Source organism: Sinocyclocheilus anshuiensis, unplaced genomic scaffold (assembly GCF_001515605.1).
Source record: "Sinocyclocheilus anshuiensis isolate Anshui unplaced genomic scaffold, SAMN03320099.WGS_v1.1 scaffold735, whole genome shotgun sequence".
NCBI classification, from domain to species: Eukaryota; Metazoa; Chordata; class Actinopteri; order Cypriniformes; family Cyprinidae; genus Sinocyclocheilus; species Sinocyclocheilus anshuiensis.
The window spans coordinates 761117-788136 of NW_015548245.1; the positions used below are offsets into that span (position 1 = coordinate 761117).

The 27020-nt window shown below is 38.7% G+C and overlaps 1 protein-coding gene across 1 annotated transcript in view; it reads left to right on the forward strand.

Annotated features, from left to right (window-relative positions):
- Nucleotides 1–27020, forward strand: part of LOC107655216 (CUGBP Elav-like family member 5) — a 250264-nt gene that overhangs the window by 203505 nt on the left and 19739 nt on the right. The window contains exons 5-7 of the mRNA XM_016442649.1: nt 2834–2962; nt 3851–3930; nt 15081–15254. Coding sequence (XP_016298135.1) covers nt 2834–2962; nt 3851–3930; nt 15081–15254 — 383 coding nt within the window. The remainder of the gene's footprint in view (nt 1–2833; nt 2963–3850; nt 3931–15080; nt 15255–27020) is intronic.

Here is a 27020-nt window from a genome sequence, read left to right on the forward strand (position 1 = left end):
CATGCTGTTTTTGGGATTCATTGAAATGACCTGACTCAAAGGAATGATTTGTTTACAAATTGGACAAAAAATATTAGGCCAGTTCTGCGATTCAGTGAAAAGATTTGACTCGGAAGAATGGATTGTTGACAAATCAGACAAATCATTCAGACCGGTTTTGTGATTGAATGAAAAGATTTGATTAATTCTGTCAGGCCATTTTATGGTTCAATAAATAGATGTGACTCATTAAGACCAGTTTTGTGATTCAATTAAAGGATTTGGTGCAAAAAACAAATTGTTTACAAATCAAGTCATTTTGTGGTTTAATTAAAAGATTTGACTCAAAAGAATGTGTTCACAAATCATTCAGACCAGCTTTGTGATTGAATGAAAAGTTTGAATACTTTTCTTGCTATTGACCACAATATAGTGCAGATGTCAAGATTTTCAATGAATAGCAACTTCAATTTTTGATCACATTTATGATCGTTTCATGCTGCTTTTGTCATTTTTGAGAGCTTGAAGCTTCCAGTCTTCATTTATTGTAACTGCGTGGACGACATCGTCCAGCACAGTCTTTTTTTTCACAAAAAGTCATACATGTTTGAAATTACATGAGAATTTAAATTTTGGATGAACTATTCTTTGAAGTTATGTCCCCTGCATTGTCTCCATGCAATAATCTGATTTACAGTGTGTGTTACTGTTACACTCTTTCTGCCCTATAAGTAGCATTCCATTCAGCTGTCAGCCGTCGGACAGCCGCAAGGGTGTATTTTAAAGCATGCTACCACAGCAGCGCTTGTGGCATAAATATTGAGGTGAAGCACACGCGGTATTAAATTCATACAGGTCAGCTTCGTACATTAATCCAGCCTGAACAGAGTCCCATCACCCGTTTCCCTGAGCTGAGACATCACAAGAAGCACGGCGAGACCTCAAGGCCACATCTATGCGAATTCGTCCAGGAATGTTACCGGCGCACCTCCGGATTGCAAGATCCCCCTCAGGCATTGTCGAAGACCCGTCCTGCCCTTTTATTTTCCAGTTCAGGGCCTTCTTTTTTTGCAGATAAATGCTCTCCGATGTAACGTGACAGATGTCACAATGCATCGCCTCTATTTTGATACATACCCTCTGATCCTGCCACAAATGATAAAGAGCGCACGGGGCCCAGACAACGTGCTGACACTCGTGATTATTTTAGAGCGCATCACGACCGTGGCGAGACACAGAGCCGGCCAGGTTCCAGAGCGAATCAAGGAATATCAATACGTGCGTGTCGGAGTCATCGTGGCATCCGAGGACTGAGGGAGACTCAATAGACACAGCCATCCCATTGACATACAGTATATTCAAAAAGATCAATGCAATGATAAAGTTGTAGGTTTAGTTGGCTTGCACTTAATCTGTTGAAGCTGCAAGACACTTCACTTCATTTTTTTCCCCAACCTTGGTTTTTGGAGGAAAGGAAAAACTAACAAAAAAATAATTCAGTGTTTCATAATTCATTGGTTAGTTTTGAGATTTCGGCTTTTCATAATGTTATTTATTTTATTGCACTTTATCTATTTGTGTCTGTAGAATTAAATTACATTTAATATCTTTAAAGGCTGTTTTATCAAAATTAGTTTTTTTTTCTAAGCCATAAATCTCCACTTTGTTTGCAGTGCACTTACATTAACCAAACTTTATGGTTCTACAAAAAACAAACAAACAAAAAAAACAAACAATGCAATTCTTAATGTAATCAATCAAATGGGTAAGTATGGTGATATCTACTAAATCTTTTACTTTATTCACCTGGGGTGTCTTGCCTTAATTTTAGTGATTCTTTCTGTTGAGTAGCGAGAAGTATCTCTATTTATGAACAAAATATTGAATCATTTAGTTAGTCGAGCACGGATACATTTAGGAGCAGAACAAGTGAGACATTAAATCATTTCATCAGCCGATTCGTTCAAAACACTGCTTCATTCAGGGACAAAATGCCACTGCGTGTTCTCTGTTTATCTTACTTTGGAAATACATTTGTTGACAGAGCAAAAATCTATCTGTCTGTCTATCTATCTATCTATCTATCTATCTATAATTTTCATTCATTCATTCATTCATTCATTCATTCATTCATTCATTCAATCAATCATTCATTCAGTTATCTTGGTTTTTAATGGTAAATGATAATAAATTTGAATAGGCATGATGCTTATAACCCTTATAATATTCAATAGAATATGTCACGGTGATTCTCTCGCAAAAGTCGTCAGGCTTTGAAATGATTTGGCCAGTATCACCTGGCAAAGTGCCCTTTATAATTTGTGAGAATAATATTTATATAACATTCAAGATTTCAGCTCAGTCAAAGAAAGTATTATCTGTATTATCTACACCCAATTACCATAAACTAAACACAGAACGGGACAAATACAGCTCACATTCGTTTGAATTCCAGACCAGCGGTAGCAGTGCTCTCAAGTCTATCTACACCCTCCAGAAATTTCGTAGAAAGCAGCATCTCTTCGCAGTCTGCCTCTTCCTATTAAACCAGGCCTCTAAGCACGACAGCTTAGTGCTATCACCTCAGGCCTACCCACCATTTCCAACATGGGGTTGAACCCAATTATCCCCCAAATTAAAATGAACAGACTTGGCACGGGGAACAATTACTGCTGCGTCTCCATTCGACATGCTAAATGGGCCAAGCAAAAGCAGTCCCTTTTTGCCCATGCTGGCCAAGGACCAAATGTCTGAATAGTATTTGGGCTGTGCTTACAATAGTAATGTATGTGGGTAATTGGGAGGTGAGAGGTTACACCAGTCATTCCATTCGCTCTGTTTTTCTTTGCTTCAGAAGACAGGAAGCTGTTCGTGGGGATGCTGAACAAACAGCAGACGGAGGAGGACGTGTACCGTCTTTTCGAGCCCTATGGAGTCATCGAGGAGTGTACTGTGCTAAGAGGTCCGGATGGAAATAGTAAAGGTGAAATTATGTCACTTTTTATATATGACACTGTATTATCAGTCAGCATGAAATCCAGTCATTTCCGGAAGATAATATCAAACCCCTACCAACGTTTTTTTTTAAATTTAATGTTGACATTTTATGCTGTCCAAGAACCAACAGTTTGTTCTGAGTTGTCGCTCGTTCAACATCGAAGGCTCTTAAGAGACGGAGAAAAACCACATATTTGGGCATTAAACTTTTTATAGACTACATTGTTTGCCCACCGAGGCTTTAAGGACACTGTAAGATGCTAATACAGCCTGGCATTTGGAAAAGCACTGTGGGAGTGCAAGTTTTCCCCTTGCCAGTGTTACGAAAATTGCTGTAGGATTATTTCTGCTACTTAGGGGGTGGATCTCTGAAATATATCCTGTCTTATGGAAGAGAAGAATAGATGTCAAAACACTCCCTGTATGATGAGACAAGAAAACTACATTTAATTTAGCTCTTAATGTGTTTTATTTCAAACCCTGTTTCTGCCAAAAATGTGCTTAATTCTTAAATAAAAACTGTATAAAACATGTTACGCTTGTATAAGGCACATTAAGACCTATCCTTAATATTTTGACAGCTTCTTCAACGGCTTGCAACACGACTGCTCTTGAATCTCAAATGGGTTTGAATCCTCATGATGAATATCTGTGGCGGTGTTTAAAAAGATATCAATTATCCTGTATTTGGTGTTTTGTTTGCATAGATGAGCATGTGGCAGTAAATAGCACACTTTTCACATCAGTACAGTCTCTAGAGGAGCCGCTTGCTTACCGTTGGAGGGCTTTCTGCCTCTCCAGTGTTTTAATGTGCTTCTCTACACTGTGGTTAAAGCATTTGTGTGCCTTTGTGTGTGTGTCTTTTTTCTATCAGGCTGCGCCTTTGTAAAGTTCTCCACACACGCTGAAGCTCAGTCTGCAATCAGCGCCCTGCACGGCAGTCAAACCATGCCAGTGAGTACACACTCCTCTTTAACACACTCACACACACACACACACACACACACACACACACACACTCTTATTTTCAGTGTTGCATTTTTTCTTCCTACTTTCTTTCTACTTTGATGTTCCTCCTGCAATCAGGTTGCAATGATAGATCTGTATATTCTATACATTCTAGGGTCACTGTATTATTATAAGGGTCAAAATCCTTTAATCTTTTTTTTTTTTTTATCTTGTCTTTAGTTCTTAGAAATGCATTCTTAGTATTCTTTAGGTTTCATGTGGTTTCTTCAAACAAAAAAGTGTCATTTTAAAGCTTATATTTATTTAAAATGTCATGTGGTGTAACTGTCAAGTAAAAAGTAAAAAAAATTCTTACATCTTGAATACATAGGTTTTTATGTTTTTGAATATATTTTCTAAAGTATAGTATTTTTTTTATCAAATATCATGAATTATTAATTCATAAATATCATTATTTTTGTTGGGAAGTTGCACCACATGACAATTTACAACCTGAACTAATCTTGTTATTAAGGCGTAAAAATTAAAATTTAGCAAATAATTATTAGTGAAATTGCAGGGATGTATATATGTAACATTTATACATTGTTTGCCAAATCGAAGTCATGCGGTGTGACCAACAATGTTTTTGCATTGTTTGTTTGTTTGTTTTGTTGGTCGAACCACATTAATTCTTGCCAGACAAAGGTTTTTCAAATATAAACAAATAATAAGCAGAAGTTTTTTTTTTTTTTAGTGGTAGTAGTAGTAGTGAACCAGGCAATCAACTCGATTCCAAACAATTAAGAACAAATCAGTCACTTCAACTTACGAACTGCATATTTGGCCATATTGTTTTGTTGAATAGCTGCATTGCCAGCATATCAGCGCGTCGGCCATTTCAATCTCGAGGACTGGACGCTGAGCCATTTAGCACAGTCTGTCTGAATCACACAGCTATTCAGTCACACACGCATAGTTTGTCTCTAAGAAGTAGTCACACACTGCTGTTTTATTTGCTAAAAGACTCCGGTTGGATATAGATAAGCTATGAACTGTCAAAATGCATTTGAGTTTTTTTTTTTTTTCATTTTTCACAATGCAGTGACATTTTTAAAGAAACAGTTGACCCAGAAACAAAAAAACCTCATAATTTGCTATTCGCCGCAGTGTGATTCCAAACCTGTATGACTTTGTTTCTTCTGTGGAACACAAAAGGAGATGTTTTGAAGAATGTTCTAGTCGTTTTATTCATTAAAAAATGCATGTAAATAATTTTTATGTGAACTATCCCTTTAAGAGAAAGAAATGCACAGAGAAGAAGCATAAAGAGATGGATCTGTGTTGTGATCCGCTCTCTGTATAACCTTTAGGGTCAACCGAGGTGCAAATGATTCAGGGACATTGAAATGTAAACCACAGTCCTGAAATCTTCACCTCACACATGCACTCAGACATCCTTTCCTCTCTCTATCTCCTCTCTCCTTCCCTCCATCCTCCCGGGACATTAGGCAATAGACTTGTTTACCTCACATTTCACAACATGGACTGGTGAATTATTCATTGGCATGTACTGAGGTGGGAGTGGAGGAGAGAAAAAGAGAGAAAGCGGGAAGGAACGCGAGATAGAAAAGTAGAAAGAGAGAGGTGGCGAGACAGGGGAAGAGTGGAGGAAGCTCATGGGGGAGGGTTGGAAAAGGTTATAGTCATCTCGGTAGGTAAATTGATTATGGAAAACCTTACCGGCCTCCATTCTCTCGAGTCTGAAGTTGTAGAGGGAGCGGTCACGACTCGTGCGGCTCCCAGGTGCCAAAGTGAGATGTTTAACCGAGATAATGGAGTTCTTCTCAAGGCAGAGCTTGATGAAGCACTCATCCATCTGCAAACTCTTCAAAAGAAGCAATGGCGAACTTGCCGAACACCCACCAGCCTCTCACGCCCTCGGGCCGCCAGCAGTTCGCAGTTATTAAAGTAACACTAGCACCAGACACGATATGACAAATATATATTTTTATAAGTGATACACTTTTTTTCTGCCATCAAAGCAAAAGCGAAGTGACAAAATGGCAACCAGTCAGAACAAATTTGATCTTTAAAGGGGTCATATGACGTTGCTAAAAAGAACATTATGTTGTGTATTTGGTGTAATGTGAAATGTTACGGACCTTACCATACTGTCCGGTCGTGTCCCGGAGCGACGAGACAAAAACAATAAAACCCATTACAAATGAGGCATTTGTTGCATCCAGTGGGGACATAATTACGGATTATAATGACTGTCCTTGCAAAGTTGGAACTGCCCCACTGTATAGAAACGCCGGCATTGTAGGCTACTCTCCCAGGAAACAGTCCTCAACAGTTGTACTGTTCTGGAACAGTGTTGTAAATACAACTTAACCACTGATTTCTAGTTGTGTCCTCTTTTGGAAGGCCAACCAAAGTAGTTTCGCTTTCCCAACGAAACACACAGGGTATCCATGACATGGCAGCGGCGGCAGCAACAACTACAGCGAGAATAAAAGTTACGCCGCCTTTCTTTGCGTGAACATTTGGGCGGCATTATGCAAATCTTCCCACATCGTGACGTAGATATGTGGGGGCGTGTTAGAAAGAGCCGTTTTAGGTAGGCGTGGCTGACTCTTAACTTTTATAAAGAATATCCCTTTGGATTTGAGACTTTAGTCTTTGCAACTTTACAGATCTTCTTTATGCACCAAGAGCTTGTAACACTTCAAAGAGAAAGGAAAAATTTAAATCGCATCATATGACCCCTTTAATTTATGACAAATAGGACTTCTACATTGTGTGAAGCGATTGGAATAGAAAACATAAGTAGGTGTGATTCGACAAGTAATTTATTTGTCTGGACTGAAGTACAATACTGAACAAAATGACAAACAATCAGAACATATTTGGTGTTTAATGAATGGAAAAACAAGACTTTAGACTTATAAAATGTCACTGTAGGCGGAGCTTCATTGTGTGGAACACAAAAGGAGATGTTTTGAAGAATGTTAGCAAATAGAAATTGCATCAGAAATAGATGTTATCCAACAAATTTACAGCGTCAAGTTATTTGTTTGACCAGACTAAAACTACAATGCTAATCAAAATAACAACCAATTTTTTATGTTTAATTGATGACTTTAGGCTAATGCGATTTCACTGTGGGTGGAGCTATGTTGCATGAGGTGATTGGAATAGAAATTGTGTCAGAAATAGGTGTGATGCAACAAATTTACAGTTAAGTAATTTGTTTGCCTGGACTTATGCACAATGCTAATCAAAATGACAACCAATCAGAACATTTTTGATGTTTAATTTATGAAAAACCAGAGTAATGAGATTTCAGTGTGGGCGGGGCTACAATGCATGAGGGGATTCTAATAAAAACATGGCAGAAGAAAGTGTGGCGTGATTAGTTTACAGAGTGAAGTCATTTGTTTGTCCAGACTAAAAGTACATTGCTAAACGAAATAACCAATAAGAAAATAGTTGAGATTTAATATACAGCTATTTGAAAAGAAAAAAAGTTATAAAAATGCGATTTCACTGTGGATGAGGCTGACACGACAAAAATAGAAACCCAAAACTTGAAATAAAATAGAAAAATAGGCTTTATCACTTGCTTTGTGTTGCGCCTGATTTGGGAAAGTTAACAAAAGCAAATTTCGTAATTAATGAAAGTTAAAAACTGCAAAATAAAATTTCAACAAGTTTGATGTTTAATATACAGTCAATCTTTTTAATCAAATATGTAACTCAAATTGTGTTTTCGACAAATTAGATTTTAGTGCAGGTGGGAAATTGATGTGTAATGTGACAGAAATAAAAATAAAAAAATTGAATAACGGAGAAAAAAATTGCCGCTTGATGATTTAGTGTTACGAAACTCAACAAAAGTGATCTTTAATGTTATTCTTTGTTTTTATTGAAAACAAAATGCTGCGTCAGGTAACAAAATCACAGCCAAATGTACTTTGTTTACTATACAGCCATTTGAAACGTTTTTTTTTTGGACCAAATGAGATTTTAGTGTACAGAAATAGAAACCAAACAACCGACAAAATGTTTAATTTCGCATCGCATTCGTGGCTGTTTAAGACCAAAACTCACAAACGTGCAAAAGATTATTATTTGTTTCTTTATTGGGTTGCACAAATACACCAACCAGCCTCTCACAATCTCAGTTCGCTCTCCAAGAACAGTAAAGAGTCCAGTGAAGAAACGAGTGCTAGTTTATTTTGAATACGCATGCATAAAGCAGTCTGCTAATGAAGTGCTCGTGGGCAGCAAGAAACTGGACTTATTGCAGAACTGCTTGATGCTTATAGTCGGTCCAATCTTATATTCGGCTCAAATCCCCCCGGCTCATGGCAGTCAGTGCATTATCTTCATGCACACGCTGCCTCCTTTCTACGTTTGCCCCTTTTTTCTGTCCATTTCTCTTTCTAGCATAGCCATGAGGTCACAGCTACATACTCTGATCTAATTTTCCAGCTCCAGAAGCTCAGGCTGAATGCGTTTGCATGTTTCCCGTCTGAAGAATACACAAATACGAAGAGCATATGTACACACATCAAATCAGAGCACGCAGGTTTGAAGAAGGGTTTTGACATGTGCTTTATTCCAGGCACGGCCGCTCCCTGTGCCCCCCCCTGTGCTTCGGATGTGGGGCAATTAAAAATTTACACCGTTGTGCGGTAAAGCAAATTGCCAGACTTCAGGAAGGCCTTGTACTATGGAAGACCAGGGACGAAATTACGCCCGGCGAAGGTTGGGAGGGTTCAAGGAACTCTAGCCCCTCCACTTCCATCTCATTTCCACCCGAATGTATACGCCAGGGATTGTGCGTATTTCAACAAATACAGGAAAATGAAACTGCCGCTGCTATCTGATATTACAATCTCCTTGGTTTAGAGTTTGCACCACCGACCGATTGCCACTGTCTATGGTTGATTGGCAATGCGTTCAGCTGGATTTTCATTTCCTCATGACTGTGTGGATATCTGAGCAACAACTACAGGAGAAATACTGGCCCAAAATTGCAGCCGTGGTCAGACCGTAATGTTTGGCTGTGCACAGCCTGAGCTCAAACGTGATGCTAGCGGTTTACATGCATTTTTATATAATATCTCTTATTGTCTTATTTGAAATATTAGCTACTTGTATATAGTTATATTTGGAATATATACACTATGTATATACATATTCAATAATCCTCAATATATAGTTTTAGAATATATCTAAATATATATTACAAGATTTATTATTATATATTTGGATTTAGAACTATATATTCTATAGTTTACTACTATATTTTTTAGATTTATATATTTAAACTTTATACATATTTATATTTGAAATATATTAATAACTTGAAATAAATTAATAACTGCATATTCTTATTTACATTTATATATTCAGATGTATAGCTATAATACTAGTAATTTTTAATATTTTAATATACACATATTTTATACATTCTATTTTTTTGTGTATTTTCACAATTTGGTTTGAAAATGCATTGGTTAAAAAGCATTGACCCAAAGGTTTGCATGCATTAAAAATAGTCTTAACTGAAGTATTAGCAATATAAAATTCTAGTTATTTATTGGAATACCTGATTCTAATTAGTCAATCGATTTTTTTTTCACTCTATATTTCTCTTTAATTTTGAAATCAGAATATATAAATGTACATACAGGTATTCTTTATAAATTATATTATATATAGAAGCAGCAACAGGCTCAGCTGCTCTTTGTGCGAGATAATCCATTTCTATTATCTTATTCACAGTTAATGCACAGAGACAGATGTGTAGAGATAGAGTTACATCAGATGTATGGCTTAGTTAGTGCCTTCATGGTCCACGTTCCCACAGAAACCTCAAGAATCGGGGAAAGCACCAAGGTGCCCCCTGCGCCGCAGCTTCCCGTAAAGATGCAGCCCTCACTTTGATTCCAGGACCTCGTTTTCCTCCTCTTTTTCCTCTGTAGAACAGCTGCACTTTTTATTCCCACAGTTTTACTCTCTCTCCTGAATCCATTTCGCTGGGTCCTGGACCTATGGGAATTCCTCCGGGTGCTTGGTGGCTTAAAATTTAATGAGAGTTTTACTTCACAGATCAACCACCACTCTTTCTCTCTCTCTCCCTTTTCTTCCCTCTCTCTCTATCACTTTCTCTTACAAATGCATAGCCTATATCTTGCTGAACCAACAAGCCCTCGGCCCTGATATTCGCCGGATGTCTCCGAGCTGAAGCAAGCAAACAGTCAAGAAAGGATTGGACAAATACCTTCAACACATTCTGAGAATTCTGAAAACTTAGGACTAAAGGAACATTGAATTTCTTCTTTTATTAGCTTCGCCAAGAACTTTCATAACCCACAGTAAATATTTTGTTCTCCTTCTTAATAGCTCAAGGTGGTGTGCAGAACGTCTAGGTTTTCAATAAATACTCTGAGCACTGCAGATAATCGCATTTGAGGTTAAGATTAAAATGCCAGCGTAGGCCGACAGTCTGCATACAACTTAATACTACGAGTTCAAGAAGTTAAAGGGATAGTTCAACCCAGAAATGAATGTTCTTTAATCATTTACTCCTACTTTCTTCTAGGGAACACAACAAAGTTCTCTTTAATAAAAGTGGATGGTATGGAAGCCCGTTTTTGCCACCAATAAAAACATTTAAAAAGGTAACTGCTAATTTTTATCTCATAATTCAGACAACCAAAACAAAAATAAAAATCAGAGTAAAGTCTGAATTGCACGATGTAAACTCAGAACTTAGAAGTAAATTCCAAGTTATATCTTGCAATTCTGATGTTTATCTCAGGATTCAGAGGTTTTCAGAGTTCATTATTCAGATTTGTAATTCTGAGATAAAAAGTCTTTGTTTTTTTATTCTGTAGAAACGGGCTTCCGTAGTAAGGTGACCAAGGCTGTCGTGCTCCAAAAAGTGAAATTAAGCACTATAAAAACATCAAAGAAACAGTCAAAATGACTTATGCTCTATATTCCAACACTATAGAAAATAATCTTTTTAAGTTGTAAATAAAACAAAGATTATCAGAGTACTATATATATATAATACCATTTCAGTTTTTCTATTTCAAAATTTTACATATAATTACATTTTTAATTCATTTTTTCTTTGTAATTATTTGTGAAATTGACAGTATCTGAGTGAAAATTGTTTAAATGTAAATCCTACACTATTTTATTTTATTTATTTATTTTATTTTAGTGAAATCTTCCGGATTCATACAATAAGTTTGTGTGAAAAATAGACTGAAATTTGCATTAAAATTTGCAAATTTGCATGCAATTTGCATCACAGAAAATTGTGGTCACCATTCCCTTTCATTGTATGGAAAAGAGCAGCTTGGACATTCTGAAAAAATATCTTCTTTTGAGTTCCACAGAAGAAACAAAAGTTGTAGAGGTTTGGAACAACATGAGGGTGAGTAAATGATAACTAAATTGTCGTTTTTGGCCGAACTATCACTTTAATCAATGAAAAAAAGATGCTGCAGGTCCCAATGCGTCCAACATCAAACTTTTAGCGTATCTCAACAATATTTTGTAAACACCAAATGTTTTTATTCCAGTCCACAGATGTCTGTAACTCCCTTGAGGTTTTACCCAGAAATCATTTTAACTACTTTGGTGATAAAAAACCCCTGAAGGGATACAAGATAATATATATATATATATATATATATATATATATATAAACAATTAATAAAAATTACAAAAGCACAATAAAATTACTAGAACTTTAAACAAAATTTTAATGAAAACTAAAAACATAAAAAAATTTAATAAATACTATAGCAGTATATAAATAAAATAAACTGCTTCATGGGAGGCATGCATGGGATCTCTTTTGACCCAATGTTTTTCATTCTGAAAATGACTTCATTCTGAAATTAAGTTTTTTTTTTCTTCAAAAATATGTGATTTTTTTTTTTACATATATTATAATCACACTGACTTATAGTTCAGTCATTAATTAAAAATAAATAAATAAATACTTTTAAATAAAAATGTCCTGAAAATCTGGAATTACATTTGTGTCAATAAAAATGAATGTAACTTTATAAAACTGAACGTAACTTTTCCAGAAACTATCAAAAATATGCCATTACGAAAGAAGAAAAACACTGAAAATGGAAAAAAAGAACTCGGTCGCAAAAAAATTTAACATGCTCTTCAAATATACTTAATTGTTTGTTAACAAATTTCAAAGATTCATTTTCGCAAATCGTGGATTTTGAATGCGTTGCCACAGATATCGCTTACACTTCGCAAATTAAAAAAATATATATTACAAAATTATTGCCATTGTTTGGGAAGGAATGCAGCTTTGTGCTGTCTTGCACTTGGGCATTTTGTGGTACTTCTTTTGACCTGCAAAAGTCCATTATGTTTAGTCGTGCAGCACAGCTAGTGAGCAGTGACTGAATGCACTGATAGTGCCTTTGGTAATGATATCCTTCCTAACTAAGCAGTTGAGGAAACAATACAATAAAACAGTTCTGAAAAGGCTAAGGGCATGAAGGTTCAAACAGAGTGAAATCGAAAATCAAATCTACATTTATCTTCCCCAGTGACTGTTCTTCGTTGTTTTTCAGGCAACCCCTTCAAACGCCTACATGAGTGCTTTATGCCTAGAGCCAGAGTTGTCGAGCTTGGATGTGCTAACTGATTGCTTTGTACTCGGCCCTCTCTAAGCATTCCGACAACAATACAGAGAACAATAGTGACCACCCATTTTTTCAACAGCCTTGGTTCCGGATTTTATTTTATTTTTTTATTTATTTTTTTCATTCACCATAGGCTTTTTGAAACATTCTTTGATAAAGAGTTTTAATTGGTATCAACCTGTTCAGATGTAAATTAGAACATTTGATTTAAAGTAAAAAGTATTTGAGAAAATTATGTATCAGTATACTTGCAGTATAAAGTAGAAAGCTATCTAGCTATGTAGAAATTCACACTGACTTATAGTTCAGTCATTAATTAAAAATAAATAAATAAATACTTTTAAATAAAAATGTCCTGAAAATCTGGAATTACATTTGTGTCAATAAAAATGAATGTAACTTTATAAAACTGAACGTAACTTTTCCAGAAACTATCAAAAATATGCCATTACGAAAGAAGAAAAACACTGAAAATGGAAAAAAAGAACTCGGTCGCAAAAAAATTTAACATGCTCTTCAAATATACTTAATTGTTTGTTAACAAATTTCAAAGATTCATTTTCGCAAATCGTGGATTTTGAATGCGTTGCCACAGATATCGCTTACACTTCGCAAATTAAAAAAATATATATTACAAAATTATTGCCATTGTTTGGGAAGGAAAAAATATAGGTGGGTTCTTTTTTTAAATGTGGTACAGATGTGTTGAAAATAAATGCATATAAATGTAACACAAGAGATATTTATTGGTTAAAACACTTGATCATGCAAAAAATATTTCATATGAATCAGACTTACTAGTTTTGTTTGTAAAAGTTAGATAACACGGCGCAACAGCTTTCCAATATTCACGTTGTCCATCAAAAATCTCACTAGCCAATCAAAATAGGCTGCTGTTTAGCCCGCCCTCACGAGAGGTTTGTGCCAAAATAGTGAATGAAAATTAGCAAAATGTAAGCAAAATCTGTGGCAACGCATTCAAAATCCACGATTTGCAAAAACAAATCTTTGAAAATTGTTAACAAAGAATTAAGTATATTTGAAGAGCATTTTACATTTTTGCATCATAAATTTTCATAGTGTTTTTCTTCTTTCGTAATGAGATATTTTTGATTGTTTCTGGAAAAGTTATGGTCAGTTTTACAAAGTTACGTTAATTTTTATTGACACAAATGTAATTCCATAAAAATCAAACCTTATAATGTGTTTATTGGTATATGTTCAGTGACTAAATGCCTCTTGAAGTGAATAATTCACTGCACAAAGCACATTGTGTGCCCAAATTATGCACAAATATATGATTAGTTGCTTTATGTTGCCATTTAGCATTGTTTTTTCCCCTGCTTAGATGTAGACCCACAACCCATTTTGGGACAAGACCCACCAGTTGTGGACCTAAAACACAGTCCCCCTTCCACTCTGCAGACTTGGCTTGTGGCCTCACCTGATATTCCCCCCATATTGTGGGTGCTTATCGACATTTTCACATCAATTTCAGCTAGCCTCTTATCTTGGCTGATGCACAACCTTTTTCTACCATCAGATCACAGTCATATTTTGGCCTTTTTGCCGAAATCGATTCTGTAGTTTTTTTTTTTTTCTTTTTTATTCGGACAGTATAGTGCTGGAACAGGGGATGTTGTAGGCTGATAAAGGTCAAGTGTAGCATCGAATCATTGAGAGATTCATAATGAATGTGAGCGCGGCTCTTGCGGCAGGTGTTTCATTACCACGGTATGGGAGCGAATGAGTGAGCCAGACTTAGAAACCCACACATCCAAGGTCAGACCATGATCATTGGTGGCCTTGTCAATCTCAAACCCACGTTCTTCATTTAATCCGTTTGATATTTCGGGTGCAATATCATAACCTATCAAGTAGCGAAATCTGAAATAGATTTTGTTGCGTAATGGTCAAGCTGCCAAGGCTCATGTCAATCTACTGATGTTATCAAATGGCTTCAGAAAACCTTGATATATAGCATGCAAGTTGTATTAACCAGTTTGTATGTATTTTCTATTTATTTGTCTGTCTGTCTATCAATTTATTTATATTTGATGGTTATTTGGTGCCTTTTTGGGTCATTAGGGATATTCATTTGTGTTCATTTGTGTTCCGTGGAGTCTTACAGGTTTGAAAGAACATGACAGTTCTTTCAGGGCTGTTTACACTAAGGACAATGACTATAACTATAAAGTTTTGATACTCTTTCTAATTGTATGAGAATAGTAATGTCCACACCACAACTATAACAATAAGGAATTAAATTGTTGGAATCATTTTCAGAACAATTTTAAATGCTAAAAACATTGACAATCATAATCCACCCGGCATCGAAGAGCTCAAACGTTTAAATCATGTACATATTGTATTGTGTTTCCTGTGGTGGTTGACAGTCTCGCTTGCAAAGCGGGAGGTTAAACGCAGCCTGCCCTCTCTCCTCAGACTGGCTCCGATTCTCTCCTCCCTCAGGGCGCGTCGTCCAGCCTGGTGGTCAAGTTTGCCGACACGGACAAGGAGCGCACCATCCGCCGCATGCAGCAGATGGTGGGCCAGTTTGGCATCTTCAACCCTGCCATCGCCCTGCCCTTCAGCACCTACAGCACCTACGCGCACGCGGTGAGTACCCTTCCTCCCTGCTGGGGCACTAGGGCGACTCTGGGCTCGACACTTTTGATGATCTCATTGCCGCCCACATACCCTCCCCATCCCTGCATGCCCACACACCCTCGCTCACGTGCCCAGAGTGACTCAGAATATTCCATAGGAAAATCTTCACCTGGTTATTAATAGCTTGCATCGGATACTTCGGTACAGGGGAGGTTGAAAGGCAGTCGAGAGGTTCAGTCGGTACCTAATATTCATTCATGAGGGACATCTTGGTTCAGTTTTGGGGAGAGATACTACAAAACAGTTAGTTTCTAGTTAGTTCCTCCATATGGAGTAGATAGATATACATATATTCATGTACTGATAGGCATAGGCGAATATTTCTCGTAAATGCCAGGATTAATTGTTGGAGTCGACCTGGCCCCTGGAGGCTTATCATTCACTCATTTTCATATCACAGACGTGCAGGGGACAGCGGAAGATGTGCGTATACGGACAATCCCGCAGTAACTGCCGGGCTAGTACGCAGGAAAAATATGCCCTCATTAGCATTCATGAGATGCGGAGCGTCCGCAGGAAATGCAAATGGTCCGAGAGCGGCGTGCGGGAAGGCAGGCAGGGTGGTTGCTGTGGCTCCCACAGGTTGGCAGTGACTTTTATCTCCAGTGTCAGAGATGGTGCAGTGTGTGCTCGGTGGCAATGACACCGTTTCTATAATTCACTGTTCCAGCCCGAGCCACAACCCACACATGCTGAAACCAACTGCTTTATATTGCATGCAGCATGTGGCGAAGTTTGCGACTTTTTATTAGGTCATCTTTTTTGCTTGTTAAGATTACTGTTTTTGACTAAACTAATCAAGGGTATTGTTATTTTAAACCAGATACAGAAACATATTTAAAGGGGCACTCACATTTTTTCCCCCCCATTTACAAGTTTTACACATGAAGAAATTAATATAATTAAAAAAAAAGTTATATGTGCATATAATGAAGCTGTTTTATTTTACGTGGTGTTTGTCACCTCATGAGAGCCACCAAATTAAGATCACATGACCAGCTACTATAATGCAATCCTAAATCGATTATTATTGAACACTATTAATTATTGAATACATTAATCATGTCTGTATATACCAGTGTTTTTTATGTATTATTATTATTTTGAGTATTATTTATGTGCTGTTACAGTATTTATTAATATTTTGAGTTAACTTTAATTTGAATAATTTAATAGTGATTTTGTGTGCTTTTTCATTTTTATTAGTTTTTTTCATTTCTAGCTTTAAGTGTTAGCAATTGTAGTACTTCAGCGTAAACTTATTTCAGGTTTTCATCTAAATATTTACAGTTTATTTCCTCTTTATTTCAATTACAGAAAAATATTTAATAGCAAAATTTGTTATAGTTTTAGTTAACAATAGAAACACTGACAAAGACATTTTTTTACAGTTGCAACGTTTTGTGTAATGCTTCCACACCACTAGGCGTCAGTATAATGCAGGGATGACACTGTCTACATAACCAGAAAAAAAAAAAAAATGAATGGGCCTTTTAAAGATTCCCGAGTATCTTTTCCCCCAATATGTGATTTTCTGCAAGGTTTGTATATTTACTCTGAACAAACGACTAATGCTAAGTGTTAAATACTAGCACGAACTTTAACAAATTATACCCTACCTCAAATTGTGCAGCTTGTTCAGTAGAGGTTAGATTTTACTTTTCAAAGCAATTGCTTTTCAATTTTCACCTGGTGGCCGATAAAACAGTGCATTTACAAAGGCAACTGTCACGTTATTTAAAAAAAAATAAAAATTATTGGTCATGTCAATCACAGTGTATATTACCTACATAATGCTGAAACAAATGCTAAACCCTAACGTAGAACCTTTATGTTAGTAGGCTTATAGTTAGCATTAAGGCCTGTTCACACCAAGGACAATAACTAAAACGATAAAGATATAGTTCTAAAAATCGTTCTCAGTATTATAGAAGTAGCAGAGTCCTCACCGCAGCTATAACGATAAAGGCACAGAGAAACAATATAGTTGGAATCACTTTCAGAACGATTTTTTTTCAGCTGTAGTTGTTAAGAAATATAACATTCTCTAAAGTTAAAACGCACTCAACTAGCTTGAGAATTTAAAGCGGCAGATGAGCATGGGCTCAGAATAAATACGATATCGTCCGCTGGTGTGGACGCTAATATAGTTATCGATAGACAATTTTTTTTTTTTTTTGTGGCTCTTCAACCTGGGCTAGTAAGTAGCCATCCAGCAAACACCCAGAACACCATAGCAACCACCTAGCAATGAACTAGCATAGCAGCAAGCTTGTTAACTCCACTAGCATTTCCCATGTTCTACTGTTTACTCACCTCCTCAGCTGAGCAGAACCTGAAAGGGTCTCCAATAGGCATTCATTGCGCCTTCATAAACAGGCAACAAACCACATTAAGCTAACGTTTCGCTTCAGATATGGCAATGGTACATTTAGAAATGTAGAGGACGAGCAAATTAAGAGGCTCTTTCCACAAACACAGCTGTGCAGAGGATTACTGGGTTGAGCTGACAGCCAGTAAATTGGATTTTAGTCAGAGCAGAGGAGGGGGGCATCTGAGCGCAAATTGGCGGGGTAATAGTGCTGACAACATCGTGCCAAAAGACAGATGCGTTTTTTAAAAAGGTACATCTAACTCCTAAATCTGACAAACAGCTTATCATTCAGTAGTACATGAAGATGTTGGAAATATCCGATGCGGCCTTGTCCTCGTTTCTGGAGTGGGATGGAGGGGTGTGACATAAACACGCGATGAAAGCGAGAAGCATTAATTTTCTTTCAGACGCTCTTGTCAATACAAGCCGAACATCTTTTATCTGTCTTTTTCTCCCGCTGCCTCGTGTTTGATCTTTTTCCATTTTCTGAGTGGAGCCATCTTCATTTTCAACTTTTCTTTTTTCTCTCTCTCTTTTTTTGGAAGATTAATAAAAGCACGGCTGTTGATGGAAAGCCAGAGAGATCTCTTTAACTTGATGCCAATCACCAGAGACGGTGCATTAGATTAATATGACGCACAAATTGCTTGAAAGCACTTCAGAATGTTGTGAAGCCAACATTAATGAGGGGAATGTTTGTCTGGGTATTTTTAGGAGGAGGGCGCTGAGGAGGGGGGCACCCGTTCTGCTATTGACCTACATTGCCCCCTGTTGTTGAGAAATGTAACAGTGTTGGCTATTCGAAAAGTGTTTTTATACATCTTTTTATAGTTTTTATGCATTGTTTGAAAGCACTCTTTCTAATGGAGCATCTAGAAATAGGCAACAAGATTGATGTATTATATAGAAATATACAATCTCACCCCTCGTTCAGTGGTGTAGTGGTGCCTGGAGAAGTGGGTATACTCTTAATTTATGACCCCATTTTTTTAATGTCCTGTGTTATTTTATCCAGAATTGTGCAGCTCTACTCCTATGTTTCTCACATGGCATACAGTGACGGGCAAATAGTAACCCCCTGCTCCCCCCATACCTTTTACAATTTATGTATAGGCTATACTATATAGCGCAAAAAAAATTATAATAAAATTGTTTAGAGCATTTTTAATACAATTAAGTACTAGTCAAGCTGCGATATCAAGCAGGACCACAAGGAGACGCCAAAAGATCACTAAACCTACTGCCTTGACCTGACTGTACAGGCTACTATACGGATCCATTCAGAATCTAAAATCACTCTTCGCACCTCCCCTGACATGCACTCACGCCCCAGATCGATTCCGCTTGCATTCCCGTGATTTGTCGAGAGGAGAGGCGGGCGCGGGCGCAATCATCAATCAAATTTAAAGGTAAGCCGGCGCATCCTGACCACATCATTGTCTTTACTGGGTGTGTTTATGGAATATTGGCATTTATTTACATGTGATTTGATTAGCTAGTCATGGTGGACTGTCATGATTTTGGCTAAAGCAGGACACTAATGAATGATGAGGGAGAGGATTTAGAAGTGGATATACACAAAGCCGACTGATAAAGAAGTGGGTATATGCCGTATACCTGCGTATACCCTCCACTACACCACTGCCCTCGTTCCTCAGTAGAATGTTGTATGCTTTACTCAAAATGTCTTTCTAGTCATAAATGCACACTTTGCAGAAACTCGATTACTATATATTGTACATATAAAACATGACACAGAAATATCTAAATGGAAGCGCACTCGGACCCAAAACATATTTTACACAGGTATGCGAGTACAAATGTTATGCGAGCTAAGCAAGTTTGATTTTGGTTGCATTGTGAAACATAATTCATAAAGCAATACAAATGCATGTTTCATTCTCTATAGTGGGCGTTAGTGTAAAATGACTCTGCTGTCTGCTTACATGTTTCTTATTGAGGTCAAGTACTGTCATGGTGTAGCAACAATTTGAAATAAATCTTGAGTGAGGTTGTTAAAGTTAGTTAAATGGTCGACATGTTTATAGTTAGCTCCTGGATGAAAGTAAATTATATATATTATGATATATTGTTTGGATGTTTTCGGATATTCCATATATTTCTTTCAGGAAAACAAGACAAAATACTACTTAAGAAAATGTTAATTAGTCCCAAGCATTAATTTCTGGGCTTACATTCTTGCATAATGTTCAGGGCCTAAAACAAGTTCTGGTAGAGCCAAAACTATGTTTGCACCGTCTCTATGCTTAGTCCTGAAGATGTGCTTTAGCAAACAGCAGAAAAAGGAGCGAGGCCATTTCAGGCAATCTTACAGGGCCAGGGACCTTAATAACTGGGGTCCTTGCATTCAGCTCACTCCATTTCTCGTCTCTATAAATATCTCTCCAGTCATCCCGCCATTCTCCCTGTACTGCAGCAGGGCCAGACTGACTGTAAGAGGTCATGTGTGATGCAGGCAGAGGTGGGCAGAGACACAGAGCAGCTCTGGATAGATAATTGCCAAGTGATAAAGAGGTGATTGCCTGGTGGCACCGAGGGAGACTGATGCCATCGGCAAGCCATAAAAAAACCCACATGCCTGACACTAAACGAATGCCGTCGCCCGGGCAACTTCTTCCCGTGGCCGCTTCTGTTTTTTTCCCATTTTGAAGGAAGAAAAGGTTACGACCTCAGTGATGAAGACTTCGCTGAAGGCAATTTGGTCTCTTTTGCCTGCGCCTGAATGCTTCCTGTCTATTCAAGATGCTGGGTAAAGTTTCGGTTTAGAAATGTTCGGGAATAGTTCTCCCAGTTTAATTGTTGTAATTATTTGTCATTTTGTCATTATTTATAATTATTATTTCACTCTCATGTCATTCCAAACTTGTATGCAGAGTTTTTGGGGGCGATTTTCTTTTATGATTTTTTACGCAGTACCTGTTTTCCCAATGCCTCATCTCAGATCTTAAAACTACATAAAACATCTAAAAATCACTTAAAATCACAAGTCATATAAGTCTTGAGCTATTTCACAAGTCGGAAGTCGTTTGATCATTTTAAATGAGTACATTTTAAAAATCTTATTCAGTTTAAACTGAAAATCTTTAATTTAATTTTTATTAAATGAGAAAGAGCACCTTGGACATTCCACTAAACATCTCCTTTTATATTCTACGAAAAAAAACCAAACATTCAGGTTTGGAATGACAAACGGGCGAGTAATTAATGAGCAAATGTTCATTTTGGGTGAACTGTTTTATTCAAGATTTTTTACACAGCTCTTCCTACTAATTTGTCTGTGATGACAGCTGTCAAGTCTATGTAAAACTATGCAAAAATATAATAAAATCACCATAAAAGCAGGTCATACAACTCTTGCACTGTAGCCCAAGTTTTCGGAAGTTGCATGATACTTTTATGTCGGTAAATTGTAAACATTTTATTCAGTTTAAACACTGAAAATCTTGGTCACCATTCACTTTTATTTTATGGAAAAGAGCTCCTTGGACATTCCGCTGAATACCTCCTTTTATATTCTACGCAAGGGTTTGGAACCACAAATGTGTGAGTAAATAATGACAAAATGTTAATAATGGGCTAAACTGTTTTTATCTATTGAAGATTTTCTTACGCAGCTCTTCATTCCAGTAGCTTGTAGTGACCACAAGTTTTAAAAACAACACAAAATTGCCATAAAACCAACATAAAAGTGGGCCATACAACTCTTGCTCTTTATTCCAAGTCTTTGGAAGTCATACAATACTACAAAAAAAATAAAAAATAAATTTAAACACTGAAAATCTTGGTCACCATTCACTTTCATGGGATGGAAAAGAGCAGCTTGGACATTCCGCTAAACTTGTCCTTTTATATTCTAAGCAAGAAATAAAGTCATAAGTGTTTAGAATGACAAATGGTGTCACACCCCTGTGGACTGTTGTTTGTGGTTTCTCCCTCTGTGTCCATATTTGGTTATTCCTGTTCTCATTATTAGTTAATCACCTCATTGTGCTCACCTATCTGCCCTCGTTATCTGCCCTGTATCAGTTCCTGTCGATTGTGTTCTAGTTTGTCGGTTGTTGTGAATGTTAGCTTGCGTGTGTGTTCCTGACCTGTTTGGACATTACCTGTTGTGGAATAATTAAAGTGTTATTGGAATTCTTCGTCTTCGTCATCCTGCCTGATCACACACCACACCGTCTCGTGACAGAATAACCAACCCACAAAAACTATTTAAGTGGCGTCTTCCCCTTGTTTTGTTTTCCGTTTTTGTCAGTTTTTATTTTTTATTATGAACGACCCTTCCGTCCTCGTCCTCCTGCTGGAGCAGGGGGATCGCTCTCTTGAGGACCACACTAAAGACTTTGTATTCCTCGCAAACCTCACACACTACCTGGACAACTGCCTCTGCTCATTCTATCGAGCTGGACTTAACGCCATCACATGAGCGCAGTTGTCCGGAGTAGGGCTGTGCAATTAATCGCATGCGATTATCATGCGCATCTCGTCAGTAAAGCCGGTCCCGTGATTAGTAGTAAATCTCCATCACCTGCTTTCAGATTGAGCGGCATTCACTACACAGAGCCGTAGTTCACTGACAATTAGGCAATATCGCGTTCATAATCGCAGATGAATCGCATTCGATTATGAACGCGATATCGCCTAGCTTGTCAGTGAACTACGGCTCTGTTTATTAAATGCCGCTCAATCTGAAAGCAGGTGATGACGATTTACTACTAATCACGTGACCGGCTTTACTGACGAGATGTGCATGACAATCGCATGCGATTAATTGCACAGCCCTAGTCCAGAGATGATCCCAGAGAGAGCATCGCCGCCTTTATCGAGTGGGTGCTGGTGTCCTGCAAGTCTCTTCTGACCATGGACATCGCGGACAACGACACCAGCCACACTCGGGACTCAGAGCCCAGTCAAGGACCACCCCGCGGCGCAGAGCTGCCCGAGCCCACTGCAGACGGAGAGCCAGAGCCTGCCGCGGTTGTTGAGCCATCGCCATCAGGAGCGACAGAGCTGACGATCGCCCTGGAGCCTGAGCCCCAAATGACTGACCAGGTGCGAGAGCCGACAGCACATGCAACGGTGGATAGAGCTGTGGAGATCACGGGAGTAATGAAAAGCCCCGCCAATGGCGCCATCGCTGGGGGTGATCACAAACTGGACCTGGGAGATTTAATAGACTTGCACTCAGAGATACCCGTCCTTCAGTTTTCACCCGACCTGTCTACCTGGGAAAATAAATCCCACCCAACCTCCCTCTTCCGCCTCCTCTCATTGACCTGTTCCCTTCCTCAACCAACACCCTCTCTGCTGGATCCCGTCAGCCTCTCTGCTCACCCTCAGCTCACCATCTTTGGCCTGGGCTCGCCACTGGTCTGCCTATCTCCAGCTCCATTGGCGTCGAGTCTGGAGGATCCCTCGACTCCGCCTTCAGCCTCCGAGGCCCAGACTCAACCTCGGTCCTGCGACCCAGCGGCTCCACCATGGCTCCTAGCTCCCTCGTCTCCACCATGGCCCGTCAGTCCACCAGCCCCACCGGGCTCCATCGTCCCTCTGGCTCTGCCTTGGTCAGTCGTTGACTATCCGCCGCCTCGCGACTCCCCCTTGACTCCGTCTTCAGCCTCCGAGGCCCAGACTCAACCTCGGTCCTGTGACCCAGCGGCTCCACCATGGCTCCTAGCTCCCTCATCTCCACCATGGCCCGTCAGTCCACCAGCCCCACCGGGCTCCATCGTCCCTCTGGCTCTGCCTTGGTCAGTCGTTGACTATCCGCCGCCTCGCGACTCCACTCCTCTGGCTCCGCCTCATCCCTCCGTCCCTCAGGCTCTGTCAGGCTTCTCCTTCCCTCTGGCTCCACCTCAGTCCTCTGTCGCTCCGGCTCCACCGCGGCCTTCCGGATCCCCGTCTCCGCCTCGGTCGCCGGCGCCATCTGCTCTGCCTTGGCCCTCCGGATCCTCGGTGTCGCCCTGGCTCATCGGCTCTCCGTCTCCACCTCAGGCTCCTCCACCACCTGCTCCACAGCTGTCGGTTGGCCCCCTGGAGTTGTCAGCCCTTCCTCCACCATGGCTCCTCCCTCCGTCGGCTCCACCGTGGGCCACTATCATGGCTGTGGCCTGGGTCCCACCTGGCTCCTTCTCCTGCTCCGGTTCCCTCCTGTCATCTCCCTGGCTCCTCCCTCCGTCATCACCACCCTGGACTCTGTTAGTCGTCCTCCTCCCGGGAGTCCATCCTCCGCCGGAACCTCCACCTGTCTGGTCTGCCTACCAGCCCTTTGCCTTCCCCTGTCACCATCCCACATCCACTCCTTTGTCCTCCTCCTAAGTCCCCCTCCGTCCCTCCCTCTGTCTCCACGGCGCGAGGATGCGCCTTCCAGGAGTGGGCAATCTGTCACACCCCTTTGGATTGTTGATTGTGGTTTTTCCCTCTGTGTCCATATTTGGTTATTCCTGTTCTCATTATTAGGTAATCACCTCATTGTGCTCACCTGTCTGCCCTCGTTATCTGCCCTATATCAGTTCCTGTCGATTGTGTTCTAGTTTGTCGGTTATTGTGAATGTTACCTTGCGTGTGTGTTCCTGACCTGTTTGGACATTATCTGTTGTGGAATAATTAAAGTGTTATTGGAATTCTTCGTCTTCGTCATCCTGCCTGATCATACACCACACCATCTCGTGACAAATGGGAGGGTAAAAGATTCATTTTTGGCTGAACTATGTCTTTGAATAAGAATAACAGAGAAACACGAGATGTTTTTTTTTTTAATAGTCTTGTTTGAAGCCGATAGCCAAAGGACCTTGTTTTTTCTTTTCTTTTTTTCCCTCCTTTTCCCCCCTCCAAGAACAAATTGATGTTGCTCACTTCTCCCCAACATAATTACATGCTTGGGCCTCCAATTTTCTGTTTTAATTCCTAAAGAGCAGAACTGAATGCCACATCGTTATCTGAGGCAATCTGGTGGCAGCCATGAAAGGCGACATTATCCGAGCCGTTCATGGAGGGAAATTACAATATGGAGCTCTTCAACTCACCGCACTATGCTCTGCCCAAAGCCTGTCCCTCTGGCTTTTAAAGGGCATTAGCAAACTGTCACCCACAGCTTAACTCTGATGCCCCATTCAGCAGGAAGGAAGAGGCCGCGAGATGGGCACAAAAGCGCCTGATTAATGTGGCATGGCTATTACAAGGCGAAGAGAGACTAGATTGTCTCGTCCCACCCTTGCCTGAAGGTTGACCAATGCATTAAACCAGTGGCCCGTGACTCATTTTTAAGTTTCAAAATTCTTGCAAACTCACCCAAGTAACAATTTTATTTAAGTTATACGTAAAAAAAATTACAAATAAAAATCTGACCGTGCATTAAGACAAATTACACTTCTGTTAAAAGTGTTAAAATATTAAGCAGTTGCAAAAACTTTAAATGTTGAAAAACTCTATTAATTTTGAATACCTCTGAAGTAAATGGTTCTCTTGAAATGTTCCCAGTGTACAATTAAGCAATGCTAAGCTTTTTAGTTTACTTACTCAGCATATTTGTGCTTAGATTTTATTTAACATATTTATGCTCCTTGTTTCCACAAAACTGTGGATTTTACCTGTAGGATAGTAGATGATCCTCAGCAGTTTGTTGATGGAATTATGCAAATGAAAGGAGGAGTTTATAGATAGTAATGCATGCGAGGCTTATAGATTTGTTTAGTGGGTGGATGGCATCTTTCAGGCTCAGTGACAAGGCCAAAGAGAGAATATGATTGCCTTTCTACTATCCAGAGATGAAACAGCGGCGGAGAGCAAAGCCTACCTTAACAATATCATCTTCAGCATTCAAATGAAGAGTGGCAGCTCGATGATTATTGCATGATGTAGCATATTACGTTTGGCCTTTTTTCCTCTTTGGGGATTGCATGCTGTGATGTAGAGGAATGTTGTTTTGATTAGTTGCATTATTGTTTAACTGGATGTGAATAGTTTGATGTCGACCACATTTTTTAGAAGCATTTTTCTTGTAAATTGACTTTAGTAAGAGTAGCCAGTGGTTTATTTAATTTGTCGTGACAAAAACAGACGTACAGTTATGTACCTTGTGTCAATTGAAAATGCGTCTTTATAGTTCCAGTAAAATAATAATAATAATAATAAAGAATTATATGACTTATGAAACGCCATTTGTAACCCATTTTGCTTTTGGAATGTGACGTATTTCTGAGTGGAGAATATGGCGTGATTAGAAGAGATGAGCCGTACAAATCATTTTAAATTCATAACCAATTTTACTTCTGTAATGTGATGTGTTTCCAAGTGAAAAGTAATATTTAACAAGAATATGATTCGGAAAAAAATGCATAGAGGTTGACTACAATATTAATTTTTTTATTTTAAGTGAGTGTGAGTATAAGTGACGTGACATATACTCGGAATTAGTGCTCTGCATTTATCCCATCCAAAGTGCACACACACAGCAGTGAACATACACACACCGTGAACACACACCCGGAGCAGTGGGCAGCCATTTTTGCTGCGGCGCCCGGGGAACAGTTGGGGGTTCGGTGCCTTGCTCAAGGGCACCTCAGTCGTGGTATTGAAGGTGGGAGAGTGACCTTTGGGTTACGAGTCCGACTCTCTAACCATTAGGCCATGACTTCCCCTATGTCAGGGGCGACTTCCCGATTCAATTTTTTGTTGTTATTGTAGCTGCTTTGTAGCAAGCCTTATTTTCATTCCCAACAAATTAAATACGCCATCTGCTCTGACAGAAGTCTACAGGTACATAGTGACGTTATTAGAAGAGGCGAAATATACAAACACGTTTACAGTGGGCAACAAAATTAGACCTATGAAAGGGCATTTGCAGCCAATTTTACTTCTGTAATGTGGCGTGTTTAAAAATAATATATAGTTAACAAAAAGGTAGAGAGGCCAGCTACATTATTTTTTTTATTGATTGATTTTTTATTTATTTTATTTTATTTTTTGTCTTTCTTTTATTAGAAAACACGAGACATTTCCAGTGGGCAAAAAAAATTGGACATGACCTATGAAACAGCATTCGTGACGCATTTTACTTCTGTAATGTGATGCATTTCTGAGTGAAAAAGAATATTTAATAAGAATATTATTTGAAAAAAGGTAGAGAGGTCAACTACAATATTTACTTAATTTGTATTAACTGCAATGAATTTATTTTTAATTAATTATTCTAATTAATTATGTTGTATTATTATTATTATTTTTTATTTTTTTTATTTTGTCATTGTTTTTGTATATTCCTAAATAGCTATTTTCATTCCCAAAAGACTGAATATGGTGTCTACTCTGACAAAAGTGGA